Below are 24599 nucleotides of genomic sequence, written 5' to 3' on the forward strand. Positions count from 1 at the left end.
TTCACAAGAGGCATCCCATAGCCTTATAGCACCAAGAATCAGAATTCCTTCTCGCCAGTCATGTATGCACCTTTCTAGTGCTGTTGGAAAAGCTAACCCACCCAATGCGAGGATCCCAGTGCATGCAGCCATCTTACTGCATGATGGAATTGTGTTCATGGAGATACCACCTTTGAGAGTTAATTGCACCAGAAAGCACAAATATAGATTTTCTAAATTTTCCCATGATCTCCTCCTCTTTTTCTTACAGAATACAAGGTAAGAGGGAACGCGGAAGGAGTCTCATACCTGACCAGGTTAAAGGGGTCCTATTTCTTGTTCTTACCCTATGAAATGTCTATGTCAATTATGGATGCAAGTATGTATGATTTACATCAGCCATTTTTTAAAGCCACTCATTCTCCCCACCCCCCTTCCCCTCTTCCCCTAGCACAGCCAGAGCACTCTGATTGAATCTGTTGGGCTCTTTCTTTTTTACAACAGATCTATCCCTATGACATGCTCATTGTCACAAACCGAATTCGAGTGAAATTGCCCAAAGATGTGGACAGGACCAGACTAGAGGTAAGAATGATTTTCTCTTTTGCTTTGTTTTGCTCAATGCTGATTCTTGTATATCACCCTCTGTCAGCTTCTGGAAATTACCTAAGAAGAATTATAGCCAAATACTGTCATTTTCAGCAAATAGTATGAGACTGTGGCATGATGGGGAAACCACAAAAGCTACCCGAATAGAAGAAAAGCCACCAAAATGAGGGAAATGATAATCCCATTGTCTTTTACTCTGATCAGACCCTATCTGGAATACTGTGTTCAGCTCTGGGTGCCACATTTTAGACAGAGCATTGGTAATCTGGATGATTTTCTACCTATGGTATAGTACATTCTCCCTTTAGGAGAGTCCAAGGAACAACTGAGTTGGTTGAAGAGACTCCAGAGAGAACCAGAAGATATCTTGTTCAAAGAGGATCTAAAGAATCTGGAGCGGTTTAACTGGGAGAAGAAAAATCTTGTTTAAGGAAAAGAGGGAACATGTTAGATGTCTTGCAAGGGTTGTTAAATGGAAAAGGGATGTCTTGTTTGTCTGCCCACAGAGGCTGTGGGAAATAGAAAGAGAATGGCGAAAAGCAAAGTAGATGACTTAGGCTCAATTTAAGGTAAATTCTCCTAATAACTAGAGCTTTCTTGGGAGATAGAATTTTGCCATTATTACAGGATATCTAGTTGAGGTTAAGAGAATACTTGTTGGCTATATCATACAGATGATTTGTCTTCAGGTAAGGAATGGACAAAATGACCTCTGAAGTCCCTTCCAGCTTTGAAATTCTGTGACTTGGTTTCATTTTTTGCAGTTATACAGCATGATATTACTTATTTTTCTTGACCAATAGAATAGTTTCCCAGACCCTTCACATGAGGTGAAAATTGTTCATAAGAGCAAACCCCCATTATTTAATAAGTATTTCTTAAATGAACACACCTAGGTACTTTATACCTTTTTTCAAGCTTAGCAGAGCTACTGGCATCATTATTCTGGTACTTTGGGACCATTATTAATAACAAAATAGCATTAAAACAAAAAGAAGCACTGCTTTGACACGGACACAAATTGTTCCAAGTGGGCAAAGTGGACAAAGATTGTTAGGGGAACTAATGTTTGGTGCAGAACAATGTAATGACTCCCTGTACTGTTTCTCACAGTGAGAATGAGTGTGATTGGGTAAACTGCTATAAGACTTTAGGCTGCTTGGGAATATAGAGTTAGCACAAAATTAAAATTTTTACTTTCTATGTTTTCCTGCCTGAATTTTTTTGACTGCCAATCATATATACCTGAATTCATGTGTGCTGTCTGTATAAACTGAGATCCTACTATACTTCCCAAAAGCAGTTTCCTATAATTTGAGGCAACTTTCTTTTAAAGCACATTTTTGGGGGTGGGGTGAGATTTTTAGGAAGAGTTTTTGATCAAATGCTATTTGTCTTAGAGCTTAGTTAGTAATAAATTTCCTCTTCTTTTTTTTAAAGCCTTACCTTCTTTCTTAGAACCAATACTAAGTATTGGATCCAAGGAAGAAGAGTGGTAAAGGCTAGCCAATTGGGGTTAAGTGATGCCTAGGGGAACATAAATAGGAAGTGTCTGAGACTCAGTTTGAACCTTCCCTCTCCAAGTTTGGTTCTCTATTCACTGAGTCACCTAGGTGCCTCTAGAGAAATTTCTGACCAATAGTATGGTACCAGGAGGCTGGATAAAAGTAGAAAGAACATTGTATTTAAAGTCAAAAGACTGAATTCATAACTTGAATTGCTGAATTTTCTGGCTCTCTGAAAATGCTAACTATATGATCATGAGCAAATTTTTTTCCTTCTCGGGGACTCAGTTTAGTCATGATTAAAATGGGTTGTGGGGTCAGAAGACTTCTGAGGTTTCCTCTCACTCTGTATCCTATGATACAAATGATTCTGCCATTAAAGGGCCCATTATCATAACCAGAACTATTTCCCTGGTGCTTAATGGCTCACAAAGGGTCTTTCCTCACAATAAGCTTGGGGAGGCAAACAGAGTTGGTCCCTGAGGTCCCTTTGAACCAGGAGATGTTATGAAATTAAGACCAAGAGAGAGAAAGAGGCTTCTGACCTTCTCATAACTAGCGAGCAGAGTTGGAATTCCTACCTGAGCCCTCCAATCCTATGGTTTTGCCATGGCAACATGTTTGAAATCTGAAACTGTCAGCTGACTTCTAAACTGAGGGCTCACACTGTGATTCTAATTGGATTTATCTAAACTTTGCCCCAAACAGCCACGAGTCTGCAGTTCCCCCAATCCCACCTCCATACCTTCTTTTTAAGCATGAGTGAATATTTCAAATAAGTATTTGACTCTGAGTCTAATACTTAATTCTTCTCTTTGTCAAGCTATCAACTGTAACATTTTGCATAAAGAGTAAACATAAAGGGGCAGCTGGGTATCTCAGTGGACTGAGAGCCAGGATTGGAGATGAGAGATGGTAGGTTCAAATCTGGCCTGGTACAGTTCTTAGCTGTGTGACCCTGGTCAAGTCACTCAACCCCCATTGCCTAGCCCTTACCCCTCTTTTGGCATGGAACCAATATACAAAATGGATTCTGAGAAAGAAAGTAAGGGTTTTAAAAAAAGAAAAAGTAAACTTGAATCCATTTCTTCATAGAACAGAGTAGTAAGTACATTTAAAATTGTACAGCACATAGATATGACCCTAGGCTATTCAGAATTAGATTCAATTTATTCTAAATTTTCAGAGGAGTGAAGATAGCTCCCTCTTCTACTAACAGTTCCTATATGCACAACAACTAGATAAACTGCAACTCTTTGTAGTTTTCCAGACTTTACTTCCTGAATGCTGCTTGTTCCCTGATTCATTTTATAAGACTCCTAAGTATTTGGCACTGTGCTAATGTTCTCACTCGCCTGAGCAATCCAGACATCCATCAATCAGTCAACTAACAAGCATTTATCCAAAACCTGCTTCATGCCAGGCACCTTACTTGCCATGGGGGAATTCAAATACAAAAGAAAGAGAGTCTCTCCCTTCAAGAGATTTACATTCTGCTGTATTGTGGGGATGTAACATGTTCATGGATAAATACAAACAAAGTGAATGACAACTAGAGAAAACTAGACAAGCTCTATTGAAAGCAGATGATAGGAGCAACTAGATGGCTTCATGAATAGAAAGCCAGGCCTAGAAATCAGAGATCTTGGATTCAAATATGACCTTAGATACTTCCTAGCTGAGAGCTTCTGGGTAAGTCATTTGATCCCAATTGCCTACCTCTTTTCTGCCTTCGAACATATACTGATCATCAGTTCTAAACAGGAGGCAAGGGTTTAAAAAAAAAGAAAAGAAAGAAAAGAAAGGAGATGACAGTTGAGCTAAGCTTGGATTTAAGAGGCAAAGAGGAGAGAGGAGAATATTCCAGGTATGGAGGACCAGGTATAGAAAATGGGATGCTATTGACAAGGAACAGCAAGAAGACATCTTTTTCTGGCATGAAGAGTCTATGAGGGGATATACTATGTAATCAGTTTAGAAAGATAGGATGAATCCAGGTTGCCCAGGGCTTTAAATACAAAATAGAGGAGATTGACAGGTATGCATTGTACCACAAGGGTAGAGCCTTCCAGATGGGGAAATAACTGCTCACCACGATAGGACCAGGGTATACACGTGGAGAGTCTAGAGTCCAGATGATGAAGGCCAAAGGGGAAGAAATAAAAGACTTGTCAAAACATGGAAGCAAAGTTTTAAAAACCCTCCAGAGGAGAGTTTAATGTCCTTAAGAAAAATTGAGACACTTGGCCACCATTATTCATTCAGCATGTCGATTCCAGAAGATGCAGACAACTCTTCAGAAAAGCTTAAGGCAAATGCAAATCTGGGAGCAAAGTTAGATCATTGATACCATAGGAAGAGTGGAAAGAACAGAATCCTAGAGGGCAAAGTTTAATGATAAGGGTTATATGTAAGTTAAAACACCCAACATGAGTTACAGAAAAATAGCAGCAATCCTCAAAAGTCAAGAGAGCCCACATCTACATTCTGACTTCCCACCCCCAAAAACAGAATTCTGTATCAAAAGCTACATCCCTGTATAATACATTACCATTGGTAAAGCCTGGTTGCTTTTGTGGGATGAGATAAACTCTTTCTGGAAGTACCCAGAGGGAATATCCTTGCGATTCTTTTTTAATTAAAAGGAGCTTTTTTTATTCGGACTATAAACCTGGGTGTTTTAAATGTAATCACTTTTGCCCAGGAGAGCAGATTTTTTGATGATAGCACAGAAACATAACAAAAATCCAACACTCTCTAGTGAGCAGTCTTCTGGGAAATGAAGCTGTATGATCAGGAGAATGCCCAATTAATTTTTTCTTATTGTTCCCTTAAGCAGTGAAGAGCTTTAAAAGAAGAAAAAAATCTAATACATTTGTATCATTTTTTATAAATACGCTTCAAGGTATCACAGATTTTTTCCAATATATGTAGCAATTTTCAAGGGCTTGATAAAATTATGCCATACCATAATAATCTAAATACAGATCATATCTCAGTAATAATCATAAGAAGGCAAAGAAGAGGGAAGACGAGAGCAAAGGAAGAAGGAAGAGGAGAAGGAGAAAGAGAAAGAGGAAGAAGATGAGGAAAGGAGAGAGAGGAAGAACAAAAAAATGTTGTTGTGGCTATTTTTCCTTCTTTTTCAAAGAGGATCAGTCTCATCATGGATGAGGCCTTGACTTACCCGTGAACTGGATTTAAGTGAGACAGAGTTGCACAGAGTCTTCTGCCCAACTCTCTCAATAGTTCAGTGGCCTCTTTGATGTCTGACCAAGCTTTAAGTGCTCCACAGTGCCCACTTTAGCCACCTTCATGGCCTCTGGAACAAATTGTTCCTATCCACCCATTCCACCAGGGGATGTTTTCATGTTTTCACATGCTTAGGATAGACATCTTCCCAACTCACCAACAAATTTGAGCCTGACAGTTACCTTCAATTTATTTAAGGTTTGAATAGACTTTGGGGACCAAAATCAGGAAGATGAGTTCAAATCTGGCATCAGACACTATCTGTGTAACCTTGAAAAAGTCTGTATCCTCAACTGCAAAATGCAGATATTAGTGTTAAGATTGAAATTCTCTGGAGATTGCATATTAATTTATAATTATTTATTAAATAGTGAAAGTTGGTTGGAGAGAGAAAAAGCACATAATTACATTGTCAGTCGCCTACCTATCTTGAGCTCACCACTCACTGTATGTCCCCTCCAGCTGCTTCCTAGCCAAGAGAGAGCAAACTTCCTTTATCTATAGCTTATAACTGTGCTGATGCCACTTTTTCTGGATCTCCCTGGTTGGACAGACTTGACCCCAGTCAGGGTCAGAGGCCAATCTTCTGGACTCCACGAGTCATGTGAGACAAGAAACAAGCATCTTCCAAGATGCAAGAGAGCCAAAGACTTCACCTTATACAGAAAAGCCTCAGCTTCATTCCCTAGTCAAAGGGTAGAGGGGAGACCAGAATGGATTTTCCAGACTTGCCTTTTGGAAATGGAAGAAGGATACAGATTTATGTTCATTTCACATGAAAGCACCTACCTTGCAAGGTTGTTGTCAGGATATAATGAGATATTTGCAAAGGGCTTAGCACAATCTGGTGCATAGTGGGCGCTACTATATAAATGTTAGTATTATTATTGCACATTATTTCCATTTGATCCTCAGGATAGCCGTAGGAGGTAGGTCCTATTATTATCCCGTTAAGTGGATAATGAGAAAACTGTTTAGAGAGGTTAAATGAATGGACAGGATTTGAGGAGTACACTATCTGGTACGTGATACGTGCTTAATAAATGCTTATTCTTTTCCCCTCTCATAGCAGGTGGTACTTGAACTGAGCATTATAGGAAACTGGGAATTCTGAGAGGCAGAAGTGGGATGAGAGAATATCTCAAGCTTGGGGACAGCTTGTATGAAAGCATAGAAGTAGAAGATGGGGAATAAGGAGGCCAGTTTCACTGGACACAAAAGGACATGAAGGGGAGTGATACGTGAGAAGCTGAGGAGGGCTAGAGACAGATTATAAAGGGCTTTGAATGCCAAATAAATGAATTTATATTATACCATACCCTAAAAGAAGCAACTGGAGCTCTTTGTTAGCCTACCCAAGCAGAGTTTACCCATGCTGCTGGCCCAAGCCCAACAGAACAATTATAAAGAGCTCTGCTGTGTCATAGACAGAAACTAGCTGTAGAACTACTGCTGTGATATCTTGGACAAGTTATTTCTCTTCTTCAATCCTAACTCAGTTTCTCCCTCAGTAAGAGGGGGATAACAATACTTATCAGATTTGGGGAGATGCAGAGGGGAAGGAGAATATGCTTTGTAACCTGATGGCTCTTTATAAACCTCACCAATCATTGTCCTCTTTAAAGCTAGCCAGGCCTAGAGTAGTTTGTCTTTGCATAATATAGGTCTCATGAATTCAATTATTATCTCTATGAAGATGTTCTCAGATCTCTATATGCAGCCCTAGTCTCTCTACTGAGCTACAATCTCACTGACTTTTCGACGTTTTATACTAGGTGTCCATTCGATATCTCAAATTCAAAATGTCTTTCCTATCACTGTCAAGCTACCATCATTCTCCTCGTCACACAGGCTAACAACCTTAGACTCATCTTTAACTCCTAACTTCCATTCCCTTCACATATCCAATAAGTTGCCAAGTTGTCATTGTCAACTTGGAAAAAGCACAGAACTACTAAAGTAGTCAGATAAAACCAAGTAATTAATAATCAGGAAAGAGAAAGGTCCAGTATAATCGGCCGCCATCACAGAGCCAGATGCCAGGATACTACACAGAGTCAAAACCCTGGAGCTCTGGGGACAGTGTCTCTGAGAGAATGCACCACGAGGATGATTCTCCAAAGAAACACTAGAACCTAGGAATCTTATATACCTTTTGGGGAATGCAGGGCATCAGATATACACTGACTGGTTGTAAGCAGCCTTGGGAAAGAGGCTGTAGCCAGAGGCTGGGGTACCAGGGAGTGGTCTACTGACAATGGATAATAAAAGGATGGTTCCTTCACAGGTGTTGGTCTTCTTGGGAATGAGCCTCTGATATAATAAGTCCAAAAGAGTACTTAAATTTGATTAGATCTGCTAGCCCCACCTAAGCTGGACTCATCAAGTACTTAAAGGTCTATTATTCATTCTGAAATAGGTGAGTCTGGAACTTCTCAAGGGACAGGGGCAAAATTGAGGTCTTCAGATTTCAAGTTGACATCATCAATGGCATACTTGATGTAGAGTCAGGAAGACCTGAATTAAAATCCAGCCCCAGACACTTATGCTATGTGATTACAGATAGACAAGTTACTTAACCCTGTTTGTCTCCGTTTCCTCAAGTGTAAAATGGGAATAATTATAGCACCTACCTCTCAGGGATCAAATGCAGTAATAATTGTGACATGCTTAGTTTAGTCCCCAGCACAAAGTAATTGCTATGTAAATGTTAGCTATTATTAATTTTACTACTACTTCTTCCTTCATTCTATCTACTCCATCGACAGCTCCAGTCCTAGATCAGTTAGCCTTTTTTGTGGTTTAGTCGTTTTTAGTCATGTCCAACTCTGTGACCCTATTTGGGGTTTTCTTGACAAGGACCCTAGAGTGGTTTGCCATTTCCTTCTCTAAATCATTTGACAGAGAGATGAGGAAACAGAGGCAAAAGGGAGTATAGGTATATGTAATCCTGAATTTCTAATGAATGAGCATACTCAGTATATTGACTGAAAGTCACAGTCATTTCATGGCAAAGCCAAATGTCCCAAGTGTGAGTCAGTTCTTAGGCTTCTCTGAGGCAGGAATTAGAGAACCCAGGCCATCAGGTCAGAAGAGAAGCCAGTGAGTTTCCCATCCTAGGGAGACAGTAGGTTGCAATGGAAAGAACTCTGGGTTTAGTCAGATGAACTGGGTTCTCATCCTGGATTTGCTCCTTCAATTCAGTAAACATTTATTAAGCACCTACTATGTGTCAGGCACTATGGTAAGCCCTGAGGATCCAAAAAGAGTCAAAAGGCAGTCCCTGCCCTCAAAGAACTCACAATCGAATAGAAGAGACACATGCTAACACATATATGCTTTTTAAGCTCTATACAGGTTAAGTAGAAAATAATTAAGAAAAGGAAGGCACTGGAATTTAGAAAGATTGTGGAGGGCTTCCTGTGGAAAGTAGGATTGTATTCAGTACTTAAAGGAAGTCAGGGAGGTCAGTAGTGGAAGTGGAGGAAGATTATATATATGAATGTGCCCAAGAGGACTGTTAATCTTTTTCTAAATGACCCCAAAGTTCAAAAATACCCCTTTTGGTAATACTCATCAAACTAGTTAGATTAGGAAGTGTGAAAACTTCAAAAATATGTATCCAGCTCTTCCTCCTCCCTCTAAGTCCAAAACTTAAATCACCTTTTGAAAACCCAGACTAATTTTTCTTGAAGAAGTGGATTTCTCTTGGTAGGAACTATAAGTCACTTTGTGCTGAGTCCACAGCAAGGCAGGCTATTTGCCCAGGAGGAAGGAGAGGGAATGAGCATTTATATGGTACCTACTAGGTGCCCAGCATTTTGCTAAACAATTGCTAAACATTATATCATTTAATACAGCAGCCCTGGAAGGAAGGTGCTGCTATTATTCCCATTTTACAGTTAAGGAAACTGAGACATAAGGAGGTTGAGCTCAGGGTTACCCAAGCTTACAAATGTCTGAGACAAGATTTGAGCTCATGTCTTCCTGACTTCAGGTCTGGTGCTCTATCGACTGCACCAGCCTAGCTTCCTGGTACAAAGTAGGCCCCTAAAAATTATTCATTGTATTGACTGACTGTATGAATCCTGATTCCAATGTATTGGCTTTGTAATCCTGAACAAATCACTTTTCAGTAAGCTTCTGTTTCCTCTGGAAAAGAGAGGTGTCTAATAAATGCTTGTGAGACCTGCTTCTACCAGTGACATTTTGAGTGGGAAGTGCCTGGATTTTTACTCTGAAATGTTCCTTATAGGGAACCTGCCACTTAGTGTGACCTGGAACAATCTGACTAACACTTCTGGAGTGCCTATTAGCTATGTTAGTCAAAGGGAATACAAAGTTAAAATTCCCAAAACAAATGTACGAGGCATCCCTTCCATATTCCGACTTTCCCCAGTCACAGCCTCAATGTAGCACAAGTTGGCATAAGAAACCAAGTGGCAATTTGGGGAAAGTTTTGTAGAAGCTTATAATGACACACAAAGGCCAGCAAATAACACACAAAAAGTTTAGAAACTCCAATCACAAAAGACTTGTATAATATTGTATAATATCACCACATTTCATCTTTTAAAACCACGAATATGGCCAATTTCTTTTTTTAAGTTAAAATAAGTAAAACGGTAAAGTTTGCAACAAGAATATGAAGGCCAGCAGATGACACACAGAGGCCAGAAAATGTAGAGATTATCTTGAAAAGTTAGTAACTCATCAGTGCATATAAAAAGAAAAAGAAAAAATTTCAGATTTCTTCTCTGGTCCAAAGAGGGGGCTGAAAATGTTTGCATGGATTTTCCAGATCAAGGCTAACCCTAGAGATGTGGAAGGGATGTCTTTATATTTATTGAGGTGGGGTGGGGGGAGGGAGAAGTAAAGTATGTCCTCAAGTAAGTAAATATAAGAATATACAAAATTATTTCAACTGGAAGCCTAAAAACTGGGAGGATGGGAAGAGTGATCAAGGCACGTTAAGGACGTGTTCCCAAAGATGTGTTTTTAAGGAAACTCAGGACTCCTCCTTGGAGAAATGAGCAATGGTGACAACCACCCTTCCCCCCAAGACTTCAATGGAATCATTCATTCACAGGCACAGCTGTAGGACATAGTATGATGTGTCTAAGAACATTATTGGGGGAGAGGTGGGATGGCAGTTAGATGGCTCAGTGGATTAAGAGCCAGCCTAGACATGGGGGTCCTGGGTTCAAATCTGGTCTCAGATACTTCCTAGCTATGTGACCCTGGGCAAGTCACTTAACCCTCATTAATTAGCCTGTACTGCTCTTCTGTGTTGGAATCAATACACAGTATTGATTCTATGACAGAAGGTAAGGGTTAAAAACAACAGAAAAAACAACAAGGAGGACAGTTTGACTGGAAGAAAGTGAAAACAAACCACTTCCTCTCCCTGGGATCCACAGTCCTAAAGCAATTGGATTAAACTAGAGTTTCTAAAATCCCTACCAGCTCTAAATAAGTTTTATGAACATTTGAATTCCCTTAAGGTGTGGAGGAATCCAGGGGGCAGCCCAGGTGTTCCCGGAGGAGGGAGGAGAACTCTGGGGAAAGGCTAAAGTTACCCAGATTGGAATGAGTCAAGCCTGGGACCTTTCTTATCTGATCTTTCTTGGTTTAGAGCCAGAGCCCAAAACAGTTGGGCAGGATTAGGTAATAGCTTCTTGGGGCACAAAGCCAGAGCTGGCTATTAATTCACTCAGTGACTTCAATGAATTCTGGAAAGCAGGAGCAGGCTTGGGGTGCCCTGAACAATCAATCCTTTGTGAAGTTGAGTAGTGACTGTGCAAGGTATAAAATGCTGCCCCCGGGTATCAAATATTGATTCAGATTTGAAATAGAATGTTATGTTACACTTAATTCCTTTAATAAACAAACCAAAGCAAGAAGAGGCTTAAATACCTAGAACCTAGAATGCCAGAATTGTTAAGAAATCCTCTAGATCAAGTTAAAAAACAATCCTTCTTCCCAGCTGTATGACCCTGGGGAAGTCACTTAACCCCCATTGCCTAGCCCTTACCTCTCTTCTGCCTTGGAGCCAATACACAGTATTGACTCTAAGGCAGAAGGTAAGGTTTTAAAAACAAACAAACCCCAAAACAAACAAAAACCAACTCTTTCATCCTGTCTTAGAATCAATCCTAAATATCAGTTTCAAGCAGAAAATCAGTACGGGATAGGCAATTGGGATTAAGTGACTTGCCCAGGGTCATACAAATAGAAATTGTCTGAGGTCAAATTTGAATCCAGAACCTCTTATCTCCAGGCCTGACTTTCTGTCCACTGAGTCATCTAGCTGCCTCTATTTTGTTCTTTTGTTTTTCTTAAAATTTTCTCTGCCATGGATCATTTTGGCAATCTAGTGAAACTTAGGAACTTCTCAAAATTATCTTTTTAATTGAATAAAATGCATAGGATTACAAAGACAACAATTATATTGGAAGAGTTATAAAATATATTTTTAAAACAAATTCATGAACTCAAGCTTTAAGAACCTCTGATTTAGATCAAACTCCTTCCCAATTTTATAGAAGCAATTGAAGGTCAAAGAAGGAAAGGATTATACCCAAATGAAGGATAAAGTTCTTTTAAGAGAAAATTATTCAAATGCCTACTTTCTTTAAGGAACAATAAATGGACAAAAATCTCTGTCATTTACTTTCCCTCCCACCCCCATCAGCAGAGACTTGTACCTTTGGTACCCTAACCTCATTGTTTGCATTGCTTGATAGGGAGTTATTTGGGAAGTGTTTCACTATGGTAACAAGAATTCTCTTTTCCCACAAGTCTGATTTCCTAGCTTTTAGACATGTTAACTCTATATAGCAATGTCTAGAAGTCAGTGACACTATCAGTGCCCTGGGATTAGAAAACTGACATGCCAACTACCCTGCCACATGTGCACACACCTTCCCTGTCTATCAAGGTCCCCCAAAGGGCTCTCTTTAGTACAAGCCATCATTAGAATTTGGTCCTTGAAGTCCTGACCTTATTCACAAATGCCTAGTCCATAGAGTATTATCTTCTTCTGGGTTTAGCCTGCTCCAGAATATTTGTTATATGCTTTGAGGCATGATGGCAGCAAGAAGAGGGAGCCAGGAAAGAAATTTGGTCTAGAATAGGGTGACGTATAGAAACTTTGTCATACGGGAAATAATTTAAAGAACTAGGGAAATGGGGCAGCTAGGTGGCTCATTGGATTGATTGAGAATCAGGACTAGAAATGGGAGATCCTGGCTTCAAAAACCTTCCAGTTGTGAGACCCTAGGTAAGTCACTTAACTGTATCCCCCCTCCCCCTGCAGCCTAGCCTTTATCACTCTTCTGCCTTGGACCCAATACACAATGTTGATTCTAAGATAGAAGATGAGGGTTTAAAAAGAAGGAAAAAATAACTAGGAATACTTAGTCAAGAAAAGAGAAGACTTAGGAGAAGGGGTCATGATCACAATATTTTAATGGCCTGAAAGGTCACCATGAGAACCCTAGAATCGATTTGTTCTCCTCAACCTCAGAGGGCACAACTAGAAACATTAAATGGAAAGTTCAGTGAGACCAATTTGACCCAATATAAAGGAAAATTTCAGGACAATTGGAACTGATCAAATGTGGGATGGACAGTTCCATTACAGTCACTGAAAGGTGCAGGTAGGTAACTCAGTGAATAGAGCCAGGTTTGGAGATGAGAAGGTCCTGAGTTCAAATGTGATCCCAGACACTTCCTAGCTGTGTAACCCTGGGCAAGTCACTTAACCTCAATTGCCTAGCACTTAGTATTGATTAAGACAGAGAAAAGGGATTTAAAAAAAAAGAAAGCTTAAACAGAAGTGGAATTAACTCTTATTGGAAATGTCATAGAGAAGATTCCTTCATTAGATAACTTGAATTTGATGTCCTTTGGCCTTATGTATAGACTATGATGTCCTTTGACCATATGTGTGGATATAATTAACTAGGTAGCACAACACTGCCCATGGAATCAAGAATACTCCTCTTGATGAATTTAAATCTGGCCTCAGACACTAGCCGGGTGACTTTCTCAGTTTCCTCATTTGTAAAATGAGCTAGAGAAATAAATGGTAAACCATTCCAGTATCTTTGCCAAGAAACCCCCCAAATGGAATTATAGAGTCAGATATGACTGAAATGGTTAAACAATGGCAACAAATGGAAAACTGCCCAAGGTGGCACAGGAAATAAAGAGTTTGGCCAAGAGTCAAGAAAACCTGAATTCAAATCTAGCCTTAACTACTTCCTAGCTGGATGACTCAGGGCAAGTTGCAAAACCTCTGTTGGCCTAAGTTTCAACTGTAAACTGGGGAAAAGGCCACCATCCCAGGGTTGTGAGGATGAAATAAGAAAATATTTATAAAAGTGTTCAGAACAGTTCCTAGCAGAAAGCAGGCACTTAAGAAGTGGTTATATCCATCTTTCTGTCCTTTCTTTAACATTCCTTCCAATTCTATGGTTGTGGGATTTCAGTGTTGCTCTTATATGTATAAGGAAACTAAATAGTTAAAAAGAGAAAAATGAGAGGTGTTCTGAACAGTAGTGTCAAATTCAAGTGGAAATGGATGAGTTATAAAGATCCCTTCAGGTCACATACTGACTTAGAGAACCACAAGTTAACATTTCCTATGTCCTTTTGTATTTTATTTATTAAATGTTTCCTAATTACAATTTAATATGTTTGGGGGTGACCAGTAGAGTTTGACACTTCTGTATGAAACAATTGCTTTTAATTTACAAAAAAAAAAAGAGGGATTCAAGTTGAGGACTTCCTTTGTAAATCTGACATTAAGTGGGTACCACATATTATGAAGGGCAATGATAAACCAGAGAGTATCCAGAGAAGGGCAGCCAGATGAAAAGGGGCATCAGGTTCTTGCTATGTGAGAATTGAAGGAATTGCAGATATTTGCTCCAGAGAAGAGAAAGCTCACGGGAAACAGGATAGTTCTCTTCAAGTAAAATGGAACCTTGAATCATGAGCACCTTAAGTCACCAGCAATTTCAGATATGAGCTGTCATGATTAGGATTTTTTTGCTTTAAATCATGAGCAGATATTTGAATCACAAGCTTCTGCCAGTGGAATGAGTCCAAGGTGGATGAAGTAATCAGTACAAGCAAGGTTAAGAAAATGTTGAGGATTTGGGAAGAAATTAAACAGTTTATTGAAAAGACACATACAGAAAAAATTACAATAGTCGTACATTGGAGCTGTGTGATGACACTTGTTTCATATATTATCAAAACATTCTGAAAGGGAGGAAGAAACAAGCTTCCATAGAAAGATCTTTGTTAAAACAACCTCTAAGTGAAATTGAGGAAGGCATGGCAAAACAGCCAAAATTCAATGAAGAAAATGATGATAAATAAAGTAAAAAAATAGCAATAAAGTTAGATATCACAAGTAATGTATAGTCAATTTTGCATTTAAATGTAGCATTGTGTGTATAGAGAGTAAGTTATGTTAAGCAATAGTGCACAAAATGTAAACCTTCTCTGTCAGCATCTTTGCCTGACCTTGAAGGCAAATAATATTTCATAAGCAAGTTTATGTCTTTACATTCTTATTATCTATAAATATATTTATTATTCATGATTTATAAGGTACGTTTTCATATTTAAAAGCATATAAAACAAACAATTTGTGTGTTTTGGGGGGGAGTTGGAATGGACTAATTGCACTTCCATTAATTTAAATGGGGAAATGCAATTTGACACAGGAGCAAACTGAGTTAAGAGCTTGGCCATGGAATGAATTAAACTCCTGTGCCAAGGTACCAATGTAGTTGAATGACTCTCATGCGAAAGAGAGATGAGACTTTATTCATCTTGACCTTGAAGTGCACAAATAGGAAATATCCATGGAAATTGCAGAGGCAAATGAAGACTCCACATGTAAGAAAATACTTCTTAATGATTAGACTGGTCGAAAAGTAGATGAGGCTACCCAAAGAGGTAGTGGGCTCCCCCACATCAGAAGTCTCCAGTCCGAGGTCAGTGGGCCAATTAGGCAAGGTTACAAAGGATAGTCTTGTTCAGAATATATGTGTTGACTAGTTGCCCTGGAGTAACAGTTGGGGTTGGTTCTGCTGTACTAAGACCTTGCTTGTAGCAAGCTTGTCAAACAGGAAATACAGACATATCATTTGCCTCATTTTACAGATGAGAAATTCATAGCTTCAAGAGGTGACTAGACTTGTTTAGACTCACACTAATAACTCAGAACTGGGAGCCTTTGCTGTTGTTATGAGGTGTGTGTGTGTGTGTGTGTGTGTGAGAGAGAGAGAGAGAGACAGAGAGACAGACAGACAGACAGACAGAGAGACAGAGAGACAGAGACAGAGACAGAGAGAGACAGAGAAATAGAGAGAGACAGAGACAGAGAGAGAGATTTTTCTTTTTGCAAAAATAGTGGGATAAAGGGAACAGCTAGGTGGCTCAGTGGATTGAAAGCCTGACCTATAGACAGGAGACATTGGGTTCAAATCTAGCCTCAGATACTTCCTAGCTGCATAATCCTAGGCAAATCACTTAACCCTTATTGCTTAGTCTTGACTGTTCCTCTGCCTTGGAATCAATATATAGTGCTGATTCTAAGTTGGAAGGTAAGGGTTTTTTTTAAAAAATAATAATGATAAAAGTGGGATAATTGCCTTTCTTTAATAATTAAAAAGCTCTTGCTTCTTACTGTCTTTGAAACAACCCAATCATTTCTGCACAGGACATTGAGATAGAAAGAACCCTGGACATACTTCAGTCTTCTGGATTTAGAATGGGCTCAGATCTTGTCCCTCCTATTTATTGACTGGGCCTTGAAAAAGAAATCACCTAGCTTTATGACCCTGGGCAAGTCACTGAATACCCACTGCCCAGCCCTTACCACTCTTTTGCCTTGGAACCAATATACAATATTGATTCTAAGATGGAAAGGAAGGATTTAAAAAGAAGAAAGAATCACATCTCCTTTCTGGGCCTCAGTTTTCTAATCTGAACAATGAAGGGCTTGGACTAATTGATATCTAGGGTGTGTGTGTGTGTGTGTGGTGTGTGGTGTGTGGTGTGTAAGATAACAATCTTGGCCTTCTCTGACTGGCACATACAAGGTTGTCAAGTTTCCAACATACCGTTTTGGTCCCCCGCTGGTAGGCAGTCTTCTTTTTGGTAGACTCCAACAGGCCTTCAAAACAGAGTTTGCATCTCACTTCATTTCCTTTCTGCTTCCTAGGTTTAACATTCAGAACTCTGTCAAAATAATTGCATTCATGGCCTGTGAGGAAATAACCTGACCTGCATGTATGTTTGTGATGTTTATCTGCCACTCTTCCTTTGAAACTGGAATCTAAAGGGGAAAATATGGCATTACTATGGGGGTACCTGCCCCAATTTCCCAGGACAATTTCCAGCCCCTTTTAGGTCCATCTGTTAACTATGAGACCCCAAAAAAGAAGCAGTGAGAGTGAGAGCAAGCTCGGAGGGGAATAAAGAGAGGGGGTCTCAGAAGTGAGAAGGAAGAGAAGGATCTTCCTCCCAGTGTTCTAAAGGAGAGCATGGCCCCATGGTCTTTAGCACTTCTCTATACCTTTTGACACTGATCTCATCCAGTTTAGTTGCTTCAACTAACATCTCTAGGTTCAGAAAAGTGCATAGAAAACTGGACTTGGAGTCAAGAAGACCTGGGTTCAAATCTTGCCTCAGATACTTACTAGCTGTGGGGCCCTAGACAAGACACTTTCAACTGTCACATTCTTAATTTCTTCAGTCTATAAAATGAGAATAATCTATCTAACAGGGTGATTTTGAGGAGGAGAGAGGATAATGTAGGTAAAGAAATCCCCAAATATCATTATTACTTTTATTGTTGCTATTCTTGTTGTCTGTATCTCACAATCTCTCCTCTGAATTTCAGTTCTCTGTTTGTAATTAATTTGTAGATATTTTTATCAGAGCATCCTTCCTCCCGGAACCTCAAATCCAGCCCACTTAAAACCTGAACTTCCTACTTCCCCAGAAGACCTGTTCCTAATCTTAATTAAAAAGAGGAGTGCTGAAACCAGCTTCCTCCAGTTCTTCAGTCATCTTTGACTCACTGGGCCTCCTCCACACCCTCCGCCCCATGCTATCAGATGGCTGTCCTGCTCCCACAGCTCTTCTCTCCTGGATTTCAGCAGCCCTTGCTAGCCAGTCGCCCCCCCCCCCCCTTCCCCTTTTCTCTTCCTTCCCTTCTCCAAGCCATTCCACAGTCTAAATCAACACAATGCCTGGCACACAGCAAGTGTCTTATAAATGCATGGTGGCTCGGCCACACAGCAGCTGCCAGAGTAAGTGTCCTAATTCACAGACCTGACCATGGGAAGGAGATTTTCCTATTCAGACATCTCCACTTGAGGTCAGGTAACTGTTGGGCAATTCCTCAACCTAGAAGACATAAGATCCAGCTTAGACCCCTTTTTGACCAGAGAGAGAATAAGTCAAGGAGCAGAGGGCAGTTAGATGGTTTAGTGGTTTGAGCACCAGCCCTGGAGACAAGAGGTTCTGAGTTCAAATGTCACCTCAGACACTTCCTAGCTATATGACCAGGGCAAGTGACTTAATCCCCATTGTCTAGCCTTTACCACTTTTCTGCCTTGGAACCAATACATAATACTTACGCTAAGACAAAAGGTAAGATGTAAAGGGGGGAAAAATAAAGCTAGAACATAAAAAAAAATTAATTGGGGGCAGCTGCATGGCTCAGTGGATTGAGAGCCATTCCCAGAGATGGAGGTCCTGGGTTCAAATATGACCTCAGACACTTCCTAGCTGTGTTACCCTGGGCAAGTCACTTAGCCCCCATTGCCTAGCCCTTGCTACTCTTCTGCCTTAGAACCAATACCCAGTATTTTGGTTCTAAGATGGAAGGTAAGGGTTTAAAGAAATTTTCATTAGCAATAGCAGATCGCAACTGGAAGAACAAAGGGAGATGAAGGGTTTTACACAGCTTTTTTGTGTGTGTCTCTATTCAATTCCTCTTAACCCTATTAGGGATTTTCTTAGCAAAAGTCCAAGAGTAGTTTGCCATTTCCTTCTCCCAGTGAAGACAATGAGGCAAACAGAGTTAAGTGAGTTGCCCAGGGTCATAGAGCTAATAAATATCTACATCCGGATTTGAACTCAAGAAGATGAGTCTTCCTGACTCCAGGCCAGGTGCTCTAGCCACTGTGCCCTTTACACAGCCTTAGACTAAAATTACTGGTGGCAAAAGGAGCCAAGTCTGCTTAGCCACTTGTTTATGTGGAAATGAAATAGGGACAACTGGTTGGGTCGTTTAAGGGAGAATGTCTCAACCTTTAGGTTGGAACATGTTAAGCCTTGCAGTCTCTGGAGTTGCCAGAGATCAGAGATCATCCTAAGGGGGATGCTTTCCTCTGTAGTTAGTCCAATCAGAGCAGTAGGTCTCTTAGTTAATCCTTTAGAATATCCTGGTGGGGCTGATAGTGGAAGCCTCCTTCAGATTGAATCGGGGGCTTTATATATCCTATTGTTGAGTAAAATACAGATTGAGGGTCTGCCTCCATTCACACACTAGGGAACTCCCTTGCTTTGACTCCAGAAGTTACTTTCTTCTGTTAAGTTTTTCCCAAATTCACAGCACACAGATTTTATCCATTTCTCCCACGTGACTTTAAAACTAGAACTCAACCAGTCTTTCCCGATGAGTTGACCGTTAACAGTTGATATACACAATTCAGTGAAAACAGTTACTGAGTGCAATAGTAAGAAAAGGAACTTAAAAACGTGCCGCCATCCCCATTCATTTGAGGTACATTCTTCAACAAACAGAGCATCTCAGGGGAAAGTGCGCAGAAACTTAGATAATACAGGCAACACATGTATTCAAGGCAACTGACCCTTCTGGCGCTCCAGGGCCTAATGTCCTGGCCCGCCTACTAATGGTGTTCTTCTGGTTCCATTCGGGGGCAATGTCTCTCCTGGGTACAATGCTCAGCTGGGCTCCCTGGAGCTCCTCACCTCTGCAACCCAGGCTCAACTGCCAGAGCCAGTTCTTAATGGAATTCCTACTTGGTCATCCTCTCTTTTTGCCAGCAGTCACATTCCTGGAAGCTGCTTCTTGTGCCTGACTCCTTGGCTCTGTAGCTCCTTTTTCTTGTTGGATTGGAGTTGTGGGGAGAGAAGGAGAAGGCAGGAAGATAACTTTTTCCTCTTGTAGAAGTGCTAGAGTTACACTCCCCAAGGCTACTCCGCTACCTCCAATTAATAGCTTGGCTTTTCTCGAGGCATCCAGGGATACGGCAAATATTCCCCTTCCAATGGCCTATTCGTCTTCAAAGTCTGTCAGAGAGAACTTCTTGACAGTTTTTAAAGGGATAATAACCAACAAACATGTATTAAGCTCCTATTGCATGTCAGGTGCAATGCTAAAGATTTAAAAAGAGGCAAGACAGTCCCTGCCCTCAAGGAGTCTCAATGGAAGAGGCATTCCTGTAGTAGTCTCAGTAACCGAGGATGACGATTGTCTTTGTGCGTTTTTGTGCACAAAGACACCTGTGCATTAAGATTTAAGTGGAAAAGTCGATGCACAGAGACAGTCCCATCTCTCGGCATTGGAAGCCTGGGTCCAGTGGCACGAAAAATTGTTACGTCTGGAGACTTCCTCAGCTGCATTGGATGGCCGTGTTGTCTTTTGTACTCCAACACGCCCTAAGCACTCCACAGTACTTTGCTGCATCGCCATCTCAGCCGTTGAACCTTCTTGTTGGTTTCTTCTGCCTGTTCCGCCGAAACAGTCTTCACATGCTGGTTGAGCAAAGCCTTAGTTCACCAGGGGTCCACGATGACCCAATGGCTACTCTCACAAGGTTTAGTCGGCCTGTCGAAGCCGTTGCCTGGGGTGTGGCCGCTGCCCCATGCTAGCAGCTACTAGGAGCCACAAGTGAGAGCTGGGTGTCAGGGTCAGAGGTTGGAGAGCTGCCCTAGGAGGGCACGACAAGCCCTCCATACCAGAGATATTACCCCTCCCTGAGCACCCCATACACCCCTGTGCCATGTGCAACTAAACATCTACAAAGCAAACTTCATACTGGAGAAATAGGAAATAACAGAGAAAAGGCACTGGAATTAAGAGAATAAAGGAAAGCTTCTTACAGAAATGGGATTTTAGTTGAGACTTGAAGATAAAAGTAGTAGGAGATGGGAAGAAAGAATAGTCTGGACATGGAGGACAGCCAAAGAGAATGCTGGGAGATAAGAGATTGAGTGTCTTGTTTGTGTAACAGCAAAGAGGCCAGTGAATCAAAGAGTATATATTGGGGAATAAGGGTATATGATGATCCATTTGTTAACATATTAATACCTGATTACTTTTGTTAGCTGTTCCTTAATTACTATAAGCTAGCAGATAGAGATGGAAAATAACCATCTTCCTGCAATTACTTATCTCTGTTCAAATTTCCTGAGAGTACTTCATAAATAGAAATATTCTTATTTGGGTACAGACTATTTCCTCTCTTCCTTCCACCCCACCTAGTTAGATTGTAAATTTCTTGGACAAATGGGCTGTTTTCTTTTATTTAAAATTTCTGGATGACTAATATTAAATACTGTGTCTTTCATGTAGCTGATCATCTGCTTAACTAAATATTTGTTGATCTGAATCAAATGTGTGTATGTGTGTGAGTGTGTCTGTAACCTGTATCATAGTCCTAAATTCCAACTCCAAAAGTCTGTCTGACCTAGCTATATGACCTTGGGCAAGTCACTTAACCTCAATTGGCTAGCCTTTACCATTCTTCTGCTTAGAGTTGATATTTAATATCAAGAAGGAAAGGGTTTTATTTATATATATATATATACATATATAACTTTTTATATTTTATATATATTTAAGTATATAAATATACATTTACGTATTTTATATATGTGTACATACATATATAAATATATGTATGTAAGTAAGGATAGTATTTTGTTGTGGTTTTAGTGGCCTCAGTTTCTCAATACTTTGAGATAACTCCACTGTGCCTTCTCTTCCTCAACAATTCCTGTCTTTGTCTTTTCATGTATTCTCCAGAGAGAATCTGTATAATGGAACAACCTGAAGACTTTCCTCTGATCCTTTTATATTTCAGAATTATAAGACATGGATTGTCTGCCTGTTACCCTTAATCCTCCTTCCATGACCAGCTCGCCAACTCTTTTTTTTTCTAGTTTCATACAAACTTGAAGATTTCTTTTTTTTTTTGCCATTACAGAAAAGGAAACTGAGGCTCTGAGAAATTCAGTAGTTCCCCTGGTTAGTCAATATCAGACAAGATTGCATTCCATTTGGTATCTGCCTTTGCATTACATTTGAATTGAACTGAATATTCAACTGTCCAAATGCAACTGGGGTCAATCATTTCTTATTCAATTCTGGACTGAGCTCAGGGTCCATCTAGAGCCCTTGTTGCAGCTGTCTAAGATATAAGGTAGGTAGGTTGGTTAGACAGATAAGTTAGTTAGACAGACAGGCAGACAGGCAGACAGGCAGACAGGCAGGTGGAGAGATATAGAGGGATGGATGGAGAGAGAGAGAGATAAAAAGATAGAAAGAGATAGATGGATAGATAGATAGAAAGAGAGATAAAAAGATACAGAGATAGATAAATAGATGGATAGACAGATAGAAAGAGATAAAAGATAGAGATAGATAGATAGATAGACAGATAGAAAGAGATAAAAAGATAGAGATAGAAAGATAAAAAAGATAGACAGATAGATAGACAGATGAACTCGTTTATGGAACTTTCCAATAACCAGAGTCTGGGCAATGTGCATTCATTACCCACTTTTTTACCCTCCAATGTATGGGATAAGCCATAGAATCATAATGTCACAGCTTGGGGACACCCTGACTAAAAGTTCTTAAATACCCAAATCTTTTTTTTTCTTGGTCATGAAAATCTGGTAAAAACTATGGATTCCTTCTTAGAATAATGTTCATAAATGCATAAAACTTGTAGGATTAAAAAAGAAACCAAATATTTTGAAATAAGATGTAATTTCTGCCCCACCCCCAACCAAGTTCATAGACTCCTTTAAATCCTATCCAAAGATGGTAAGAGTCCATGAGAAAAACCCTTGATTTAAGCTAGGTTTCCCAGTGGGTAGAACACTCGACCTGGAGTCAGGAAGATCGAAGGTATGTGATGCTAGGCAAGTTCCTTAATCAAATCAGCCTTAGTTTCCTCATCTGTAAAATGGGTATATTAATAACAGTGCCTACTTCTCAGGGTTATTAGGATAAATGAGATAGTATGTGTAAAAGCTCTTTGTAAACCTTAAAGCACTATGTAAATGTTATTGTTATTAGCTATTATTACTAACTGATAACACTATTAGCTTTAAAACATAGTATATCAGATATGGAAGGGACTTTAGAACATAGAATGTGAGCCAGCTGATATTTAGAAGGGTTCAAATTTAAGCTCCTTGAGAGGAGGTATTGTTCTGACCTATTTGTTTCCCCATAAAACATATAATAAATGCATTTAAGAAATGGATATTGGTTATTGATAATAGGACCATTGGCCTTCGAGGTGGAAAGGGTCTTAGAAGTCATTAAATCCAATCCCTTCATTTTACATAAGAGGAAAGAAGACCAGGATGATAAAGGTTTTGGCCAAGGCCAAGGCTAGCTTTGTGGTAGCAGAGCTCCTGCAAATGCCAGCCCAACACCCACCATCTCCCAGTTACCTCCCACCCACAGCTGAACAAAGGAAACCATCTCCTGGTGCTCCACTTCAGCCACACCAACATCCCAGCACCTGTTTGCCCTCCTTGATCTCTTGTCTTTTCAGCAGAGCTGGCATGTGAAGCATGTGAGAAGGCCTCAGGGGTTGCTGGGGTGTTTTAGAGTGAAGAGTGGGTCACTCAGAATTCCAAAGCCCTGCTGGCACCAGCCCAAATCCCTATGGAAGCCAAAAGGCAGGCCCAGGGAAGGAAAGGGAGAACACACTAATTTGTCCTCTTTGTCCCTGATCCTGTTGCCCCATTGAGAGAGGCTGGTGGGCTCCCTCTGGGTAAATTGAGGCAAGACTCAGTCAGGCTTCTCTCAGAAGGCCATGGAAACGTTACCCTGAGTGGCTTTGGGGTTTCTGAGGGCTCTGCAGGAACATGCCCTTTTTCTCATGGGCTTTTCTCTTAGTAGATCTACCAGGTGGAGGTTGCCAGGGGGAGAATGCAAGAGCTTTTTAGACTTCTTTCTTCCCTGTCATTTACTAAAACTTACCTTAGTTATCTGACCACACAAGTCTCTTAAACCCTCTGTGCCTCAGTCTCCTCATTAGTCAAATAAGTGGGTTGAATACAATTACCTCTGTGCCCCCTTAATTTAAATTTAAGGACAAATAGAAAAGGAATTTTAATAATAACTGACATTTATAGCACTTACTATGTGCCAGGGATTATGCTAAGGACTTTACAAATATTATGTCATTTGATCTTTACAACTTAGGAAAGTCAGTATTCTCTTTATTGGATGCTATTTTTGTTGTTGTTGTTTTGTTTTTCAGTCATGTTCAACTTTTTGTGACCCCATTCAGGATTTTTTTAGCAAAGACATTGAAGTGTTTTGCCATCTCCTTCTCCAGTCCATTTTTACAGATGAGGAAACTGAGGCAAACAGGGTCAAGTGACTTGCCCAGTTCATACAGCTAGAAAGTATCTAAGGCCAGATTAAACTCAAGAAGATGAGTTGTCTTGACTCCCAGCCACATACTTTATCTTCTGTGCCATCTAGTTGCCCAGTAACAATTGGTTACTTTATTACATATGTATAATTTTATTTATATAGATATATAATTATATATATATATAGATATACAATTACATGCATAATAAAAATGAAGTAATACCTGTATGTTACTTTATTTTTATATTTAATTTTATTGGTTACTTTATTACTAATATATCTTTTATTGGCTACTTCATTTAAAAATATTTTTATTGATTACTTTATTATAGATATATAATACTATCTGGCATTGCTGTAGCCCTTTGTAGTTTCAAAAATGCTTCATTTTCTTTATCTCATTTGATTTAACTTCTCTCAGCCTCAGTTTCCTCATCTATAAAATGGGGATAATAGCAGTACCTACATCTCAGGGTTATTGTGAGGGTGAGATGAAATAATGTGCATGAAGTACTTTGCAAATCTTAAAGTCTGTATAGGGAGGAGAGAATATGGATTGTAAA

General features: G+C 39.9%; 1 protein-coding gene and 1 long non-coding RNA gene across 14 annotated transcripts in view; one reads left to right on the forward strand and one right to left on the reverse strand.

The window, feature by feature from the left end:
• Nucleotides 1-16622, reverse strand: part of LOC103104773 (uncharacterized) — a 29796-nt gene extending 13174 nt beyond the window's left edge. Inside the window, exon 1 of the long non-coding RNA XR_469220.2 lies at nt 16493-16622. This is a non-coding gene — a long non-coding RNA (uncharacterized LOC103104773). The remainder of the gene's footprint in view (nt 1-16492) is intronic.
• ABLIM2 (actin binding LIM protein family member 2) overlaps nt 1-24599 on the forward strand; it is a 335657-nt gene that overhangs the window by 300448 nt on the left and 10610 nt on the right. For 12 of the 13 annotated variants that reach the window (XM_056802386.1, XM_056802381.1, XM_056802379.1 and 9 more), the window contains one exon: nt 251-564. In XM_056802386.1, coding sequence (XP_056658364.1) covers nt 251-453 — 203 coding nt within the window. In that variant the 3' untranslated portion in view covers nt 454-564. Of the gene's footprint in view, nt 1-250; nt 565-896; nt 21179-24599 lie in introns of those variants that run through there. The other variant, XM_056802380.1, reaches the window with a different exon arrangement.

Source organism: Monodelphis domestica, chromosome 6 (assembly GCF_027887165.1).
Source record: "Monodelphis domestica isolate mMonDom1 chromosome 6, mMonDom1.pri, whole genome shotgun sequence".
Taxonomy (NCBI): Eukaryota; Metazoa; Chordata; class Mammalia; order Didelphimorphia; family Didelphidae; genus Monodelphis; species Monodelphis domestica.